The 20,179-nt window shown below is 37.0% G+C and overlaps 1 protein-coding gene across 10 annotated transcripts; it reads right to left on the bottom strand.

Annotated features, from left to right (window-relative positions):
- Window positions 1-1,215: 1,215 nt before the first annotated feature.
- Window positions 1,216-15,588, bottom strand: LOC18448752 (GPI-anchored protein). 10 transcript variants are annotated; one of them, XR_016057227.1, is made up of 10 exons: window positions 15,407-15,588; window positions 14,900-14,959; window positions 13,874-14,122; window positions 13,259-13,587; window positions 12,637-12,913; window positions 2,832-3,094; window positions 2,615-2,629; window positions 2,189-2,329; window positions 2,021-2,068; window positions 1,216-1,568 (listed from the first exon to the last, which is right to left on the bottom strand). XR_016057227.1 is itself a non-coding variant. In XM_011630445.3 (10 exons), the coding sequence occupies exons 2-10, from the start codon at window positions 14,922-14,924 to the stop codon at window positions 1,486-1,488; spliced, it is 1,413 nt and encodes a 470-aa protein (XP_011628747.1). In that variant the 5' UTR covers window positions 14,925-14,959; window positions 15,407-15,588; the 3' UTR covers window positions 1,216-1,485. The 10 variants fall into 10 exon arrangements, 7 of the variants coding, with proteins under 7 accessions (XP_011628747.1, XP_088725248.1, XP_088725251.1 ...); XR_016057229.1 differs by having other exon boundaries at window positions 14,900-14,955; XM_011630445.3 differs by having other exon boundaries at window positions 2,832-3,077.
- Window positions 15,589-20,179: the final 4,591 nt, after the last annotated feature.

The raw sequence follows: 20,179 nt of genomic DNA, 5'->3' as shown, positions 1-20,179 counted from the left end.
CTCTTCTTTCTCTCTCTACAATCCCATCATCGTTTCCTTAAAGAGAGTAATCAACCACTGACTTTGGCTATGCAAAACAGAGGACATAATCTAAAGAAACGACAATGAAATTATAGAGAGAGAAAGAAGAGATAAAAAAAAAATAGAGAGAAAGAAAAGATAAATATTAAAAAATATTAAAGAGAAAGAAGAAATAATTATAGATGAAAGAGATAAATATAAACAGGATGAGAAAATGATTTACAACATTTTAAATGTCGTATAAAATAAGGTTAATTTTTATAGTACTTCAAATGCCGGATATTGGGATTTAGTTTTTAATGTACTTAAAGTACCTTAATTGGCTTCACAGTATGGCCAGAGTTTTACGGTACTTAAAATACTGTAATATTATTTGACGTTACTAATATTATTTGACGTTGCTACGGTATTTTAAATATCATATAAAATGATATGTATTACAGTGTGGTAAGACCATCATGAAGGTCATTTTGCTCCAAAAAACACCCAAAAATGAAAAAAATTGATGTAGACAAGATGAACAAAGGCTTAAGGTTTTCTTTTAATTAAGCTTAAATTAAGGTATATATACAATAATTTCCCTATTTATTTCCTCTCTGAAATTTTAAAATAACTATTTCTCATAGCATTTGAACATAATTACACTTACCCACCCTTTTCATGAAGGAAATTTTACTAGGTTAAATATTGACAACAAATTCACATCATACTTTAAAGACTTCACTAGCGAAGATTTTTTTTTTTTGTTTTCAAAGTGAAATTTTGGAATCTACATTACACTCCCAAATGGGTGTTCCCAACTGTACAAGTTTAGAATTACACAGCTTTTAAGAACCTAGATCCAATCATCCAAAAATGGGACTAGGACTCGTGTTTCAAGCACATATTACAATTTCATTTTCAGAATTCCGAAACTTGATAACTTGATCGAGGAGATCATATCCCAAATTTTGGGTATATAGGGGTCAACCCCAGATAATTGAGATAAAACTCGGATGATTATGATGATTCCAATACAGGTGCCGTGAGAGTGAACCTTCGAAATGCTCTGGCAGGACCATGAATCTTTTGACCATAACAAAAGTCAATACTCCCAAACTGCATTTAAAAGGGCAGCGGTTCCCAAATGAGAGATTCCCAATCTAATCCGGTGAATTCCTTAGAAAATCGAAAAAGGCAAGTTACATGAAACAGTGAGCCAAGAGACCATAGAGTATTTATTATACATAAAGATGGTTCATTCCATTCAAAAAACCAATGAATCACAAAATAAAGCCCAGCTAATATACATGGAAAAAGATGATGCAGTCATAAGTTCTAAAAATACAGAAATAGGGGAAGGGAAAGAAAAGATACCCTAGCCCCCCTCTCTCTCTCTCTCTCTCTACCCACATTTTGATATACAAAGCACCCACTAAGGGAGACTCGATGGCCACAATCTGTGGGCCAATTCAATGGAGGTGTTTAAATGCCCTTGATAAACAGCATACTATGTATACAGATCAAGATGACTAGTGCTCGAATGTCCACTCTCCGGTAACAGTTATCTGCATCCGACGACGGAAATGGATCAGTACATAAAGAATCTCTCTCTCTCTCTCCCTCTCCGACGGAAAGGGATCAGTACATAAAGAATCTCTCTCTTTCTCTCCAATAATGCTATCATATACTAGCAGTAGCCAATCACAGCAGATGACTGTATTGTTATTTCCTATGCTGTGTTGTATTCAAAACTTCCCCTCAAACCATTCTTCATTTCCTATTTTTAAAAATATTTTCCATTCTCTAATATTTGAGCATGCAAATCAAAGATGGTATTTGGCCATCAGCTATCAAAGGATCGGTATTGATTTGTCAGTTTGGGAACACCAGAAAAAGACTTTCTGAACATTCTCGAAACAAAGAGTGGCATGCCACTTAAATCAAAACCTTATGACCATATTATGGACAATAAAGTCTGCAACAAATATAATCATGAGAACATACAAAAAATACTCACCAAGAAAACCAGATTTGTCAGATGAGGGCAATGCAGGCAATGACATCTCTGTAAGGAAATTTCCAATGCCAGCATAAGCATTGGAATGCAATAATTCAATAATTCAAATCATCTAAGCAAAGAATTGTCACCTACTTTCTGTTTCACCTTAAAATATATTTGACCCACCTGGAGCACAGAGGGACAACGTGGAGAGTGAGGATGACAAAGGCCATGGAGCGGCAATATTATCACTCAAGTCACATGTAAAGCTAACACCTGTAGAATTGTCAATTACAACATCTGTAGGCAAGCTTCGGAGCAGGCAACCTACATTCAAACAATGCTGTCCATCAGATGGCTCATATTAATATACGCAAGTAATAACAGGTCCAGTTCAACATACATCGAAACAACAATGTCCATCAGATGGCTAATATTAATATGCAATTAATAATAGGTCCAGTTCATGTACTCTCTCTCTCTCTCTCTCTCTCTCTCTCTCTCTCTCTCTCTCTCTCTCTCTCTGCACGAGTAAGCGCAAGTGTGAAAAAGGTATGACCATAGAATAACAAGATAAACAGTATGTAAAGTAGCAAGCAACGAGACACAAACCTTGTAGCCCATTTGCTGTCCCACATGCCAAAATCAACAAACCATAAACACAAAAGACCCAAGTCAGGATAAAGGATGTGTGATATCTATCATAAACCAGCAGCTGCAGCTTTTTTCTTGATTGTTTAAACAAGTATCTCAAGTTATAGGAAGCAAAAGATTAAGGCAACAAAATTCTAATAATGCCAATGTAACCATGAGAAGAATCCACAAGTACCTTGAAGGCTGAAGTCTTTCAGGTCAATACCACAAAGCTCATAAATATTTTCCTTGACACCACCCTTCTTTAACATGGATCCAAACATGGTTGCACAGTTTAAGGCCTGCCTATTGGTAATCAGCATCTGCTTCTGTATTGATGTGATGTAAGCATTTAATGAGCTACAACAGGAAGGGTTCATAGAAGCCAAGTCCTTGCATGCTTCTATTACTGATGTCGGTTGCTTGAACTGCAATGGGCAAGCTGCAGGCGATGAAATCCTACATTAATTGGATTTGATATCAAACAGAATCTTCTCAAAGAACAAGTAGATCAAGTAAGAAGTAACAACATAGTTTAGTTTTACATATCAACCTTTTCGCATTTCTTTGATGATAAATATTTTTATTATGCCTTAGAGAGCTGATACAACAGATCACCATTTCAATCATATATGTGCCCTGAGAAAACAGATACCGAATATCAAGCTTTTTAAACTCCACTAAGTAAACGACGCCTAATGATTAAAATTCCTTCCCTTATAATTCCAAATTAAGTCAATATCACCTTGGAATGTTGTCTTTTCAATATTTGTTTTACTAACCCAGATTCAGGAAGGAAAGAAGGATATCCAAGTTAGCACTCTAAATTCCATCATGCGCACCAACCTTAACAATAAAAAAATCTCTCCCCTTTTCTGCAAAACTAACCCCACATCTTCCATAATTACCATATTGATCGCAGCAATAGCACTCCCAGACCCTATATCAGTAAGTGGTAGTGGCGACTAGCCACCCAAGAGGGTCACCTGTGGCAACAAGTTCTTAGCCACAAATAGCGCTCAAAACTCCCCACCTGGTTACCTGATTGCCGTGCAAACAGTAGGTTTTGGGGACTCAAAGCCTATAGCTACTTCAAGGCAAACATTCATTTCCACCCCAGGACCGGTAACAGAGTCAAACTTTGGACCGACCTATGATTAGGCCACACTACCCTCAGGGAACACTTCCCCAAACTCTACCTTCTGGCAAGAAATTGTGAGTCCACGGTGGCTGACCTCTCAGTACCCCAGGGCTTGACCAGAGTTTGAGTTTCAAACTTCAGGAGATCCCTCTTGGATCATGAAATAGATGACTTCCTTTGGTCCCCTGTCAACTCGGGCTCCTTTTCTGTCTCCTCTTTCTACCACTCTCCAATCTCTTCTAACACAACCACAGTCCAACCCCAGCAACCCCATCCCCATCGCTAGAGCCTGGTTTACCTTTATCCCACCAAAGATACAGGTCTTCACCTGGTTAGCTTTCGCTGAAAGAGCTCAGACCATGGACCGACTCCAAAGAAGGGGAATCGCAACCCCAAAACAATGTGTGATGTGCTTGAAAGAAGAGGAACCTAATGCACACCTCTTCATCTATTGCGAAGTTGAAAGTGATCTATGGGGTTTTCTTCTCCAACTGTTCAATTGGTCTTGGGTTACTCTGAGGTCAGTCCCATACATTTTACCTCCCTTCCATCCCGCCCATGCCGGTATTCTACTCGGGAAAGCATCAGTACCAGCCACCCTGTGGGCGCTATGGATTGAGAAAACCACAGAATCTTCCAAGGCCAATCGGCACACTGACAGGTCCTCAAGGAACACATCAGACGATGGTCATCTTTGGGCCACAAACCACAGTCGCTTCAAAAATGTCTCTCGCAGACGTCCACCTCAACTGGTTATCTTTATTCACCTCTCGGTCTCCTCGCATCCCTAGAGGCTCCCTCTGGTGTCCCCCGAAACCAGGCATCACCAAATTTAACTTCGATGGTTGCTCACTTGGCAACCCTTGCCCTACTGGAATAGGCAGAATCTTCAGAAACCAAAAAGACCTCACTATCTTCCTCTTCTCCAAGCACATAGGCCTAGCGGATTCTCACACGCGGAGGCCCTAGCGCTCCTTGAGGGTCGTAGGGACTTCAACCCCAACTGGAACCCCACGTTTATGGTGGAGGGGGACGCCAAAAAATGTCCTCTCTTGGACCTCTGGTTCCACAGCCCCCCCTTGGAGACTTTCGCATGTTTTTGACGAGATCGCCGAAATCTACAGACCCATCCAAATCTCTTAGAATCAAGTTTTGCAGGAGGCAAATTGGAGGCCAACTCACTCACTAAGGAGGGCGCAACTCACTCTGACAGCACAGCAACGCTGTGAACTTTTATGCGCACTTAGTCCCAGCCTATCTACCCCATTGTGTTTTGGCTGTGTGGCATTTTTTGTCGTCAGCCACCTCCTGAGTGGCATTCTATAAAGCTCCCAATCTGTGGGTAGCCCATTTTTTGATACAGTATACCTATATACCTCTTTTCATTCATTACAACAGATAGCATTTTCAAAAAGATTGAGAGAGCAGGGATTATTCGCAATTGCACCCCCAACGACACTCTATCATACCGCTCCACTGACCATATTATTCCACTGATAATTTGCAATACTCCGCTGAAGGCCATTTAATTAAAAGATGTACCAATATTGTCAGGACCCAGGTGATACCAACGCCCATGTGATATGTTACGGGCCCATACATACAAGGTCCATGGGATTTGTAATAATAATGTACCACTCTAATAATTGTGCCTTGCCTTTATTATTTTTTTGATAAGATTGCCTGGCCTTATTATGCATACAAAGGGTAGAGAAAGGAAAAGGACATCCTCGACTCTGTGTGAAAACCTCCAGTGTAAGTCTTGAATGAGCTAACGTCTCAGGCTGGTGTGCTTGATTTCTCTAGTGTCTTCCCTCTTAGCATCCACCTGAAGCTAGGGTCTGCTACCTCTAATCTTTGTCAGCCCATCCATCTTCTATGTACCAGAAGTAATACCATTCTCTTAAACTTATCTCCCAATGATTTCTCTGCATATAAGTGTACGTTCCACATTTCAGTCTCGCCATATTTTTGCAGCTCCTTCCTAGCTTGAGGTGTGGGTAAGCCTGTAACTCCTGCAGTGGAGCGAAACGGTACGGGGTACCACTACGTGGCTAAGTAAGGGATCCAGTCTTCTTTCAGGTTTGAGGGCGAACCTGAATCCCCAGAAGCAACCAGAGATAAAAATAAAATAAACTACATTAGGAAAGATGAAGTGAACCCTCTCTTATTTTTAGGGTTTTCTTAGGATTTAAAAGACATCAGATTTCGAAATTTTAGGGTTTAGGCTTTAAGGGGTCCCTCTTTTTGGTTTATTTTACCTGTGGTCGGAGTCAATTTACCTTGGAAGGCATTATTGTTAGTGCAAGAGGCCAATCTCAAATAACTTTTGAAGCCAACACAAAGGGCCCTGATCTCCTCAAATTAAGGACTCCAAGAGGCCCAAATTTTGATGTAGTTTTGACTAGCACTACCCCTTGTCATAGTTTCATACCAAGACTCAACCTCATCGTAATTTTAAATTAAGTGTTACCTAAATCACAAGTCTACATAAGTCCGGATCCAATCATAGAATCAATTCACACCGTTTCAAGGAGAACAGAAAAAAGGAAACAACCAGGTATGTTGTTTACACTCATATCAAAAACACTTGAAGCAACATGAGGTGAGTCAGGTTGAAGCAAAGGTCAAACTGTCAAAGTTGCCTTATTTTTCAACCAAAGAGCACTTTCTCCCCAGTAACCAATATCCATAACATTCTCTAAAAAATACTAAAAGTAAAAGATGTCAAATCATAGAGCCATAGCCCTTCGTACTAAACCAAACTGCAGCTTCACTAGAAATGCAGTCGCAAAGCACACCGTCTCAAAAAGTGCACTTCCAAAGTGCGGCTTCTTCAGAAGAGCAGTTTCAATTCTTGGTTCAGTAGAAAACAATCAATTCAGCCAAATATTACTCTCCTCAAAATTCACTAACAACCCAGGCTATGTAGAATGCTTCCGGTTGCACATTCATTTTTTTACATCTCCTACCTTTCCCTTATTCTCCATATCGTCCATCTCCTTTTACACTTGTTTTCCTTTTCTCATTTTTTTCTCATTTTGCCAAGTATTATGCACATTTCCAGTTGTCTAGGTGTTAGTTATTGTCAAAAACCAAAAAATTCATATCCAAAATGCAATTCAAAAATACAACCAACATGCCTCGATTTGTCCCATCATGGCTAATTCCAATTCCTGAGGTCCTGTTATGGTCCTCAAATAGGTTTATAGAGATGCTATTCCTCAAAGGATTAACTCAAACTTTAACCTAAGTCCTAAAGGATGTTAGTCATGTTATCTCTCCCAACTCAAACCATAAAGAGTGATGTCATGGAAGATGCCTGATCAGTAACCCCACACTTAACATGAGATATTATCCCAAAAGAAGTTAGAGATCAAAAGTAATCCACAATGAATGCCACCCCTCAAGGTATTATGCACATTTCCACTTGCCTCGGTGTTAGTTCTTATCAAAAACCAAAAAATTCATATACCAAAATGCACTTCAAAAAAACAACCAGCGTGCCTCGATTTGTCCCATCATGGCTAATTCCAATTCCTGAGGTCCTGTTATGGTCCTCAAACAGGTTTATAGAGATGCTCTTCCTCAAAGGATTAACTCAAACTTTAACCTAAGTCCTAAAGGATGGTATTCATGTTATCTCCCCCCACTCAAACCATAAAGGGTGATGTCATGGAAGATGCCTGATCAGTAACCACACACTTAACATGAGATATTATCCCCAAAGAAGTTAGAGATCAAAAGTAATCCACAATGAATGCCACCCCTCAAGTTATTTCCACTTGCCTACGTGTTAGTTATTGTCAAAAACCAAAAAATTCATATACCAAAATGCACTTCAAAAATACAACCAACATGCCTCGATTTGTCCCATCATGGCTAATTCCAATTCCTGAGATCCTGTGTTATGGTCCTCAAACAGGTTTATAGAGATGCTATTCCTCAAAGGATTAACTCAAACTTTAACCTAAGTCCTAAAGGATGTTATTCATGTTATCACCCCCAACTCAAACCATAAAGGGTGATGCCATGGAAGATGCGTGATCAGTAACCACACACTTAACATGAGATATTATCCCCCAAGAAGTTTGAGATCAAAAGTAATCCACAATGAATGCCACTCCTCAAGGTGGATCCCATTGAATATTATCCCATAGAGCCAAAGCAGTGAAGGTTTGGTCTGCACAACTAAATGAATCTTCGTACGAAATGGACATGGAAATCCCTCCTGATGACCACATGGAAACTAGAATACAGTGGCCACGCTTCGAATAGGGTGCATCATATAAAGTGTTGGTTCCAGTTACCAAACATCTAATAGAAAAGTTTTCAACATAAAGAACAGGGCTTCTAAAGCCAGGTCATGTCCATTCTGCCGCCAATCAGCCCCATACTAAGCAGAAAAAAAAGAGGGGCACCTTTAGATATCTAACTTGCAAAGCATGCCAATTTTCTTCCCCCACCCTTCATTATGCATGTCCCTCTAAAACACCTTTTTTGTTTTAAGAGGGCAACAGCCTTCCAGTCCCCAAATAAGCAAGCTTGTCATCTAAGAATATAGAGCATTCAAGGGTAATATGGACTCTAGATCTTGCAAATAGACATTTGAAATGAAGCTTTCAACAGCTCAAGTCTGAAATTGTCTGCTAAAGGCAGAAGCACATTACATCCCAATCATCCATTGTTGAGCATGAATGGTTTGGACTACATGCTTGTATACTGCATTTAGTATGATATCATCATCATCATAGCCTTTTTCCAATTAATTGGGGTCGGCTACACAAATCCTGGTCCACCATTCCACTCTATTAAAAGTCATACCCCCTCACATTTAGTAGGATATATGATATTCTTTCCCAAAACAAAAAAAATTCCATTTTTTTTTTTTTTTACTTTTTTTTTTTTTAACTTGGATAGTTCAGCGGTAGGTCTTGGACTAGCAACATAGTGCCATAATTGTCAACACCTTAAACTTGTCTAGAAAAGATTAAAATTATATATCAGATAGTAACAAGAATTATTTATTATGTTTTTTTTTTGGATAGAAAGAGAATTATATATTATGTTAGATACAAAGAATTAATCTAATATAGTGTTACATGTAAGTAATGATTGCATTAAAAAAAAAAAAGGTAATGGTAACTTTACTAATTAAAGAAAACATAATTTACAACTATGGCGACAGCTGGAATGAAGGTATCCCATAACTAAATAGCAAAACAAGAAACAGAGGAGGGACACCCATTGTGTAGGGAGTGGGAGCTGGGGATCATCTCTTGCCTAAAGTTCCCTACATCAAGAGCACACAGGATTGCTTGTATGGGAGCGTCACTGGAGCGCTGCCAAGATATATGTATGCATGTACATGTATATATATGTATGTGTGTGTGTGTGCTCCCGGGAATGCATGTCAGGATAGAGAACTTGAAAAAACTTAAAAAAACAAGTGATTGTACATGGGAGCACATTGGGTAAAATGGCGTGAAATTATAAAAACTTAAAAATCAAATGATTCATTTTTTAACGTCATACACACACTAATTTTGCTGCGAGAGAATCCCATAATTGAAAAAATTAAGATTGTATGGCCATGACAAGATTTATCATAGACCATTGTGGTCTTGTAATAATGTCCAAGAAAACCTGATATCTCTCATAGTTGTTGGGATCTCCCAACCTAGGTGGCGATCCCGCTCCAGAATCTCGTTACTGCATTTCTAGAAAGGGATCTACAAAGTGCCTTGATTTTTAAATTTTGGGATCTTGATGGCATCTGTTCAGGATCTCGATCCCCACTATACGGGATCTCGATCACACTTTAAAGACCAAGATAACAACCAAAATGATTTCCACGCTTGCTAGAATGCAGCTATACTTTTAATATACTTGAATTGCTTACTAGCTATAAACAAAGGGATCCATATTTTAAAGAGTATGTAGAGTCTTAGACCATATACACTCTTCAAGGTTCGGAGCAAGATCCCCAAAAGATTGGATCGAGATCCCAAAGGTCAGGATCAAGATCCCCGAAAGGTTGGGGTCAAGATCCCTAATATTTAGGGATCGCCATATGCATTGTACGGACACCACTCCCAAACATATGGATCTTGCAGCCATTCACGATCCCTCGGCTCCTCATTTCTATCCCTCTCCTGACCAAGTCCCAACAACATGATCTATCTCCCACAACTGTGATCTCTCTCCAATCTCGCATCAGCATAAGGCACATAATCAAGTAATCAACAAATTTAAAAAGACACACGCACACATACCCTCCCATAGATCAGTGGGTTAGCAACTATGGTCATCTTTATAGTTGACAATTCATCCAATCAGAGATCAATTACGAGAAAAATCATCTCATCATGCTTTTAATCATTATGGATCATTGTCTAATGTTAAATGGGGTCAAGATCCCATGCTAAATGGGATTGAAGTCCCATATAATCAGAAGCAAGCTCCCAAGGACAATCAGCCCTAGGAAGATGGAACCATCTTGCCAGAGCGGGATCGTCCCCCGAGGAAGGCGCTCCCCATGACAATGGAGACACCTCACTTCTTCCTTAGTAAACACATCAGCCACAAGGGACATGGCTAAAGTGAAAGGGTTGACTATCATACAAATCAATGACCTCTAGAATGAAGCGGCTAATGCTCCAAAGGGAACCAATCACCTTGCCATCTCATTGAATCACATTTTGAACAAATTGCTTAAACTATTAGGGCACCAAATAATGATAATCAAATTTTCAAGTCCCTCGAGAATCACATTTCCCTCGACTATAGTAGAGTCCCAAACACCCATAGGGCCCAAATATAACATCACAATGCCTCTCGTATCTTTCCACATACCTGCACCTATGCCTGCTGGTTCCGCATTACCTCGTGAGCAACCATGAAAGTTCAACATGAAAGTACCAATCGACAGTTTTTTTTAAGGATGCAATTTCTATAAGGCCTAGGCTATATGAAAACAAAGTAAAGCCTCACCTCGAATCCTCATCCGGCAAGTATTTTGGGCTCCATGACGGATCTAAAATCAATTTTCAACACAGACAACAAAAATCTGAAGCTCACAAAATGGTACAGATCTTGCGGATCCATGAACACTTATTTTTAGGGTAAAATGGACAGTCTAGAAAATATGTTATAATATACACTAATTTTAGGGCTTGAAATCTTTTTTTTTTTATAACCATAATGGTCAAGGTGCCGAGATTATCAATTTGAAGGTTTTCCGATGCTAGAACTGCAATTTCGATGAGTTTCGAGGCGAGGCTTTACTCATTTTGAGGTGACCCTATCAAAATATTTTTCTTTTTTAAAAGGAACCAAAGGGCTTAAAGGAACTACTTAAGTGAAAATATTGTATAGAAATAGTATCAATAATACTTTAGGAATAACACTTTTAATCACACTATATTACTTATAACAATCAGAGTATTCCATACACTAGAAATGATCATAAGACACTTTGGGAAGACCTAACAGTCTTGAAGGCTCCCCTCACACCAGTCAAAAGTTTCATTGCAGTTTAAAACCTGCAAATAGGATCTGGGCTCCACTTCCCTCCCGTTTTTTTGTATAACTATCTGTATTTGTATTGATTATTTTTTTTTGAGAATATCTGTATTGTATTGATTGTGAGAAAAATGTACAAATATGCGCGCATGAGTTGGATGATACAAAAGTTTTGTCTTACGAGCGTATATAAACAAAATGCGATGCGAGAAAAGAATTGGTCAGGGAGTAAAACTGTTATTTGACGAACAACTGATTTGGGCTTCACTTTCTCAAACTGCTATCTCAATTGCTTTTTATTTAATCATCTTGGATCCATGAAAGGGATTTACCCCAACTTAAGTAGGAAGAAATAACCCATACCAATAGGTTTGAGTTTTTCCATACACAGGTGCACAAGTTTCTAGAAGGACGCCAAGAAATCCCCACTTGTCAATTACTTTAGGGCTACTTTGGATGGTGCATACAAGTCACCAACGAGGATGCCATATTTCCGAGTGTAAGCAACTTTCTAAAGCTTTAACCCATGGTCGGCAAGTCCCACTTAATCTGCAAAGTTGACTTGTTCACATACACAAGTGCACAAACATCTCGTAATGAGGTGTGTGTGTATAAAGCCAACTATGGCTACTTATACGTGATCCAAGCAGGGCCTTAGACTACTACATAATATATTATGTCCATTCATGCATCTGCAACTAATCCAGAAATGTGTAGGAACGAGGGACTAATGTAGAAAAAATGAAATGCAGTAGCAAGGCATAGGAACAAAGGACCATAGGAAAACACTGAAGGAGGTATTTTACAAATTTAGCGACAACTTTCTTATGTTGTAGATTGAGTAAATTGTATGTAGAAGTTTCTTAGTCAGCCCGATTTTAAACTACATAGATTGTGACACTTGCAGTGCACAATAGGGTAATAAACCCACTCATATTGTATTATGATTCAACTTCCCACTGTAACATATAGATCGTAGCTACTTATATGTGACAAATGGTGACCTACTCTTGGACTGTGATGAACAGCCGCTTTAGCCCTTCCATGAAAACTTGATGTAACATATGCACTTATACCAGTGCAAACCAAACAACACATAACGATTATTTCAACCCACAAAATAAGCTAGAAATCCTCTATGGACAGACAACGTATCATTCAGATCAACTAACAAAAATTACACAATTATAATCCACATTTAACATTAATTGAGAATAAAGGTTCGGAAAAGGCATTTTTTGAGAGACATTAGCCCAAAAAATGCATAGCTGCGAAACAAGTGATATCTTGATATCACATACGTCTTTAATAAACCCAAAACCGAGTAGAGATGTACCTCTATTGACCTTGCAGCCTGATAACATCCGATAAGCAGTGTTGGCAGCATCAGGAGAGAGCTTTTTAGAAAGCCATGCATACACAACCCTTTTGCAATCACCAAGAACATCAACCCCTGAAGATCTCCCTATCAGACCACCATTCTCCAACATGCTCGATGCAGTTGAAGCAAGGCGCACTGCAGCATCAAGGATGGCAGGCTGACAAAGAGGTCTACAGCACTCTTTGAGGGGATCAATGGTTCCACAAGCGTCAAGCAATTTGCTTGTGTTTACCTGGTGACTCAATCAACTCACAGACCTTAGAACTAGAATGTCCCTACTCAAATTTGGCTTCCTATTCATAATGAATAAAAATTAGAATAATACCAACAACAACAATTGTGACTATGGACTAGAGATATATCCAATGGGGTCATCACCATTCAGTTAAATGATAAGATGCAGTTTTGGAGGGAGTCTGGGACCCACAGAACATGACATAACCCTAATGGTGGGTCCCACTCAGTTAATATCATCATCCACTCATTTTATTGGATGGTGTGACACCACTAGTATTTTCCATAGTTCATTAAATTATATATACTTGTCTTCCTTATACTAATAGTGATATCAGCTTACCATTTTCTCAAATGCATGGGCATCCTTGACAGGACAAGACCCACCGGTGAGATTTGATGAACTCACAGAGCAAAGCAACGGGAGAGTGTTATTTGCACCTCTACTGCTTAAAATACTCATAATATCTGAGAAGCAATCATTTGCAGTAGCATTGTTCAGGACCAATGAACCAGATTCCATGCTGTAGACCCCTTGGAAAATATGAAGCAAACTATAAACTTGGGGACAGCATATCACATTGCCCACCAATGAGGCTAGAGGTGCAATGCAATCTGATGCAGTTTTGTCAAGGATACCATCAATTAAAGAAAAACTAACTGGGCATCTCCCTGCATAAGAGAAGAGTTCACCATACAAGTCAAAACAAAATGAAAAACAAGAAACCCATGTTGAAATTTCTTCACCAATTCAACAGTTCATTTCAAGAGAGACAACTAAAGCAAGAGAGAGAGGGACAAAAGGTGGGTCATATTTCATCTGAGAAATGTGGTAGAGGTGCGCTCATTTTGCAAAGATAGAATGAAAATTAAGAAGATCCAACTTGAAATCTCCCAACTAATTTTTTTTTATATATATATATATATAATGAGGAAATGAACATTTTTTTGGCACTACCTGTTAAGACAGGCTGGTAAGTGGCTGGAAAGGATGGGTACATGGGCGCCAGGGGTTCAAGGGGATAAGGGTAGCGTGGAACAACAGCAGGTGATATCTCAATGGGTCCAAAGAGACCAATCGGTGGATCTGAAAGAACAAAAGCAGACCCACCAGACAATTCAGGCTCATTGGCTGCCTTAAGAGCCCTTCCATCTCGAAATCCAGATAACCAGAAAACAAAGAGGAGAAACCAATGATACCCATAACCTGTTTAAAAAACAATTCCATAAAACACCATAGAAATCACCAGGTCAGACTTACGAGAAAAATCACTAAATCATCCACAGCATTCAAATGTAAATGAGAAACTTTATGAATTCACTGTTATGCTGATATCATTAAGCTTGAGTAATTGAACATGAAAACGAAAAGATATAATGGGAAACGATAAAAATCATCTCGATACAAAAACTATATCAGATTGCCATGAACACTATTTTGATTTTTTTATAAAAAGAATCCTCTACAGAAAACTGTTAAAATAAATGCACCACCAGATTTACAGCTCCAAGATGGACAGGGAGAAGTAAGTAAAAAAGAAAAGGGAAATAGTGAGAGAGAAAGAGAGAGGAAGAGGAAAAACTCAGTAAGCCTACACAACATTCTTCCCAATAGCAGGGATTAGTTCTCAAGAAACATAGTCATGGACATGTTATCTGCATCGTATCAAGCAAAAAGGAAAATAATCTATGATAAAAAATATTAATAAAGACATGTGCCGTATAGTTTTAACAAGGTCAATCATTCATCTACTCATTAATGATAGAGCCATGTATTCTTTTTTTTTAGAGTCCGTTAACAAGATACAGTCATGTATTCAAATCAGAATATCTGCAGAACAAGCTAGTACTTAACGAAAACATAGCCATGAGGTTAGATCCCTATAAAAACCTAAATGAGTTTATCAATGGCAGCAAAACAAAAATCACAGAGAAAAAATAACTGTCAATGTCCTCGAATAATAGTCCAGATTCGACAACTTACCTTTCCAACAAGTTAAAGCCCCCATAGCTCCTCTATACTCTCCAATATATCAAATACTTCCTAACAAACAGATTTAGAAAAAAATTAAAAAACCCAACAATTGAAAGAAAAAAAAAAACGCTTTACGCCACATTTGCACATTCATGAAAGGAATATATGGCTCATGCTCATATAGAGTTGAAAAAGAAACATCATAATACAGGTTATAATTACATGGTGTGCTTCCATAAACATTTATATACTCCATTACCCATGTCAAACTTTCTGGAAAATTTGACTATAAATGCAATGAGAAAATTTAATAAACCATCTCATAATGCTGAACCCAACCATTGTTCTGATGAATGGATAAGATCCTATCCCAATTAGTGAACAGATACTGGACTAAGAACACTTAATGCATAAGTTATTTCAGAGAGAGGAAAAGAACTGTATGAGATAAACAAAACATGGGTTTTAGAGATAAAATCAACACCTTTTAAGAGAGAGAAACAGCTGTATAAGTACCTGGGAATGAATGGAGGCAGGAAGAAGTATTTCATGGTGAATCTGCTGGTTATTACAGGGAATAATAAAATAAAAATAAACCAACTTTTTGGGTTTCTTTCCTCATTTCTTTCTTCCCCTTTCTTTCCTCTTTTTTAATGGCTTTTCTCGCTTTTTCTCACCACCATTATTTGCTCTGTACCACCTTTCTCTGTAACCTCAGCTTTTTTATAGTCTCGGATTCCAAACAGGATTTCATTTCGCTTCTCTGAATCATTGTCCATGAAAGATGAAACAAAGGCCTCTACTTATCCAATTAATTTCTAAATTACCCCTATAGGCTGTCTTGACAATACTCTCCTATATTTCTTTTTTGTATATAATTTATAAACTCCTTGATTGTTCAGCTTCAGCTCATAAACTGCATTGTTTACACCAAAATTCAGTATAACTATTACTGTAAATCAATAAAAAATAGATAATTAAGTTATGGGAAAGTATTATACCTATATTGTTTGATTTGATTTCAAACTAAGAAAATTGTTTCATACAACGGGGATTAAATTTCTACACTTGCGGTCCCCGAGTTATAATTGGATTGTTTAAGGTTGCATCTTTTTAAAAACCTCACTTTTTAGATAATGAAGTATGTTATTTTTTTGGTTCAAAATCAATTTTTTTTGTTTTTTGTTTTTTTAAGAGTAGGGTTATCCTTTTTTAAAGGATAAGGGTATTTTAGAAATTATTTTCAATAATAAAGGGCTTTTATGGAGTGGGTATTCCGATTATCCGCTCTTTGATAAAAGTGGGGAAGGAGTGAACATCCCAGGATCTCACCAGACTTATTCCTATTTTAGATAAAATAAATTAGGAGAGAGAAGTTAAAATATTTCCTGAAATACCCTTAATTGACCTATGCTCCAAAAAAATATTCCTTAGAATGACCAATGCTTCAAAAAAGCAATAAAAAGCAATGGATGTTGACTAATTACACCTAAACATTTCTAAGATTTTACTCTCTCTCTCTCTTTATCTCTCGCCCTTTATCAAATGACTAGTACTCTTTCACTCTCCATTTTTTTTTTCTTTCTCTTCAATTGATCATTGCTTTTATGGCCCTAAACTTTTGTGTATTATGAGAGGCTCTCTCTCTCTCTTAAGCTTATTTTGTGAGTAGCCCTATGTAAATTGTACTCCTGCATATGTTTATTCCCTTGGTCAGAATATTTATGATAATTTTTGATCTGAAACTCCTTTGAGAACAATCTAAGAATCGTTAAATGATTATTTTCAAAAGAAAAAATTGAGTTTTGTAACACTTCGATCTCTCCCTGTAAAAGTTAGATGCTATTGAATTTTGACACATTATTTATTTGAAGCACATAGATGGTAAGTTTTATAAATGTTCCTTATGTGAGCTGCAAATATTGCATCCCTAAATTTTAGAGTCCTAAAATTAACATTATGGTTTTGTTTGAGGGAGTAAATATACATTGTACTCAGTATTGATATCTTTCTCGCCTCTCTTAATATTGCTCTTTCTCCCCCACTCTCAATTTTTTGATGGTACCACCCACCAACCCCTATCTATCTTCCTAGCCTTTTGTGTATTGTGATTGTCTCCCGCTAGCCCTAGGCTTTTGCGTGCCGCGAGTAGGGGTGGCAACGGGTTTGGTAACCTAAAAAGATAATATGGAACATGGATTCGACTAAAAAATTAAAATATCTATATATTTAATTATGTTCAAATATATTTTGTATATTGGGATTCAAAAAATATTATTGGAACCGATCTGTCCAATTCCAAAATTTGAATTGAACCTGACCCGTCAAGTCCAATTTTTTAACACATACCAAGACCCAAATCAGATCTACCCCTCACGTCCGATCCATTGCCATCTATAGTATTGAGTGGCCTTTTCTCTCTCTAAACTTGTTTTGAGTGGCCCTCTCTCTCTCTGTCATTATATTACTCTCTCATAACCTAAGTTGAGTGGTCTCTCTCTCTATATATATATATATATTCCTTCCATAGTGTGCTCATACCCCTTCTCTCTCTACTCCCTCTTACTAATTATTATACGCATGAAAATCGTCTCTCTCTCATCGTACTCATAAAAAATGTGAAAACATGCAAAAAATAAAATAAAAGAAAAATAAAAGCATTTCCTTCCTGTTATACTTCCTGCGATCGGCATCACAATCTCTGTCTCTCTCTCATCATAATCTCTTTGTCTCGTACACAAACATTGGACCACGACATTCTACCAGGCTTCAAATGATGTTATTCAACACACATAATTATACTTTCACACATGCATACAGTGTGAGAGAGTCTGTTTACATGGTATACAACCAATAAGCACAAAGAGAGAGAATATTGGCATGTAATAAAATGGGGAAAATAATCATTCATTTCTTTTTAGGCATCTTCTAAATATTGTGAATTAATTTGGGCCAATAATGGCAAGGAACCGTGAAATTTTATAAGAGAGAGGGCACTTATTCAATGTTACAAATATTTAAAGGGAAGGGGAATTATTAAAGCAAAAACATTTTCTACTCTCATGGGAGTATACTTCTGTCTACTCCCTCGGGCAAAACTTGCACTTAAGAATATCATGTAGATCCCAAAATTTGCTGATGTAATCTCTAGAACCTGGCAACTAACCTCGAAGAAAAAAAAATTCTCACTCTCTATGTGCCTGCGAAAAATAGCATCTCAAGATTGCACTGTAACTGTCCAATTTTGAAAGGAATGACCTAGATGTTCAAGAACTCAAAACCCAATTTTGTTTTCCTTAAAAATAACATTCTAGGTATAATTAGATAGATATCGAATTTCTAAATAAAAAGAAAACCATCCCAAGTAAGTATTTTGCCCGAGGGAATAAACTTATAATATGCTCCCAAGGTAACGTAGTATACATGCAGTATATAATTTATCTTAATTTAATTCAAAAAATCCACTAAAATAACTATGTTAAATGTTAAATAGTTAAAAAAGCTAATTTTATTTTGATTAATTTCCCAATAAATTTCAAAAGAGGGGAGGTATACAATGTCAAAGACATTAGAATGACAGGAGCGGAAATAGCGTTGATGGACCTATTAAAATACTATTTTGAGTATTTTCTAATAAAATATCCTTATACGTTAGGTATCGGGATTAGATTTTGGAAGAGGCTAAAATAAAGTCAAGGCCTAGTGGATAAAACAAAGTTTTATTCCAAATATCATAAAAATTTGCGGTCATACAATTGGAAAACCTTAAAGTCGATTATCTGGACCTTGACCATTATGGCTATGAAAAAATAAAGATTTCAAGTACTAACAGTAGTGCATATTATAACATAGTATCTAGACTGATCATTTTTAAGTGTTTAAGGATTTACAAGATCTAAACCACTTTTTAGGCAAAAAATTTGTATAGTATATGATGCAAATAGATTTTAGAACCATCATAAGGTTCCTTATGCTCGAAGTGTTTTCGAGATGGGGTTTTAGGGTGAGGCTTTAAGTGATTTCATAATGCCTAACCTTTATAGAACCCACATCTTTAGATTTTTTTTTATTAAATAAATAATTCTTAAAATAGGATAAACTTTATTTTTAGGGCATTTATTTTTAGTATAAGAAGGTCACGATCATTCATAGCCATTGGATGTGATATTTAATGGATTGAAATGTGTCACAACATTCGATAAAATTTGTTTTTGATATTGTGCCCTGTCAATGACGCGTTCCTAACCACCCGATTTCACATCTAACAATTAAATAATAGTTGTGACTTCCTTATACCAAAAGTAATTAGTCTCATCGAACACATTTCCTAATTTTTATATGTAGATGCCCCAAAATATTTACTTTGAAGTTTGCATAAAGATGTAATTTATTAAAGGGAGGCCTACCTTTAAGAATAAGATTTCCAATTGTATATTAGAGATGAAAGTATTTGTTATAGTTATGTTGCCATTAAAAGATAAATTATTTTAGAGCTCTAAATCCTAATTTGTTTCACAACCATAATATTCAAGTCGAGATGATTGATGTAAAGGTTTTCCAATGCTTAAATTACAGTCTTTTATGAGTTATAGGCTTTACTTATTTGGAGAGGGTTGCAACCCTATCAAATCATTTTCCTGAAACAAATGTAAACTATTTAGAGATAGTGTGTTTTATTAGCAAAACCAATGTAATATTGCGCGAGGAGCGTAATGAATTCAAATACAATCAATGAAAAACCCAACAATTCCTAGTAATTAAATATAACTGGTAAACGTGGGTTTGAATGGAGAGAGAAATAACTAAATGACAATCTTTCTATGTTTTCCTTACAATATAAAACTTATATACTTCCCCTTATCCAACCGTCTATTCTGAATAGAGGGCTGAGATTGCCCAAATCACAATGTCACGTCTCTACACTATTTTATTTTAAATTTTTTTTCTATAAACTATTTAGACACCAAATTTTGGACGTCCAAACTTCTATTGAATTCGTACTAACGAAAAATATTTTCAAAAAAATAAAATGACCAAAATACCCTTGAAATTTTCAAGGGGTATTTTGGTCATTATATTTTATCAAAAATATACTTTTAATGTTTTTTTATAGGTGCACCCCAATGAGAAGATGACACATACCAAATTTCATATTCATACAATTTGTATAAAAAAAAACTGAAAATAAAATACTTTGAGACGTCAGATCTAAAATCAAACAGTGAGTGGCTCTCTTGATCAAATTTGGACGGCTAGATGGTAGAAGAAGCATAGATCTTCTACGCGGGG

The sequence above is a fragment of the Amborella trichopoda genome, chromosome 6, assembly GCF_054954075.1.
Source record: "Amborella trichopoda isolate Santa Cruz 75 chromosome 6, AtrichopodaSantaCruz75HAP2 v2.0, whole genome shotgun sequence".
NCBI classification, from domain to species: Eukaryota; Viridiplantae; Streptophyta; class Magnoliopsida; order Amborellales; family Amborellaceae; genus Amborella; species Amborella trichopoda.
The sequence above is the reverse complement of the archived record's forward strand: the minus strand, read 5'-3'. Positions and strand labels throughout refer to the sequence as shown.

What these genes read in the sequence shown, in the direction of transcription:
- LOC18448752 (XM_011630445.3), bottom strand. Translation starts at nt 14,924, where the DNA reads ATGGGGGCTTTAACTTGTTGGAAAG. An exon ending in GGCTTTAACTTGTTGGAAAG is followed by an intron (nt 14,123 to 14,899) that starts GTAAGTTGTCGA and finishes TTTTTTAAACAG; the next exon opens with GTTATGGGTATCATTGGTTT. An exon ending in CCCATGCATTTGAGAAAATG is followed by an intron (nt 12,914 to 13,258) that starts GTAAGCTGATAT and finishes TTGAGTCACCAG; the next exon opens with GTAAACACAAGCAAATTGCT.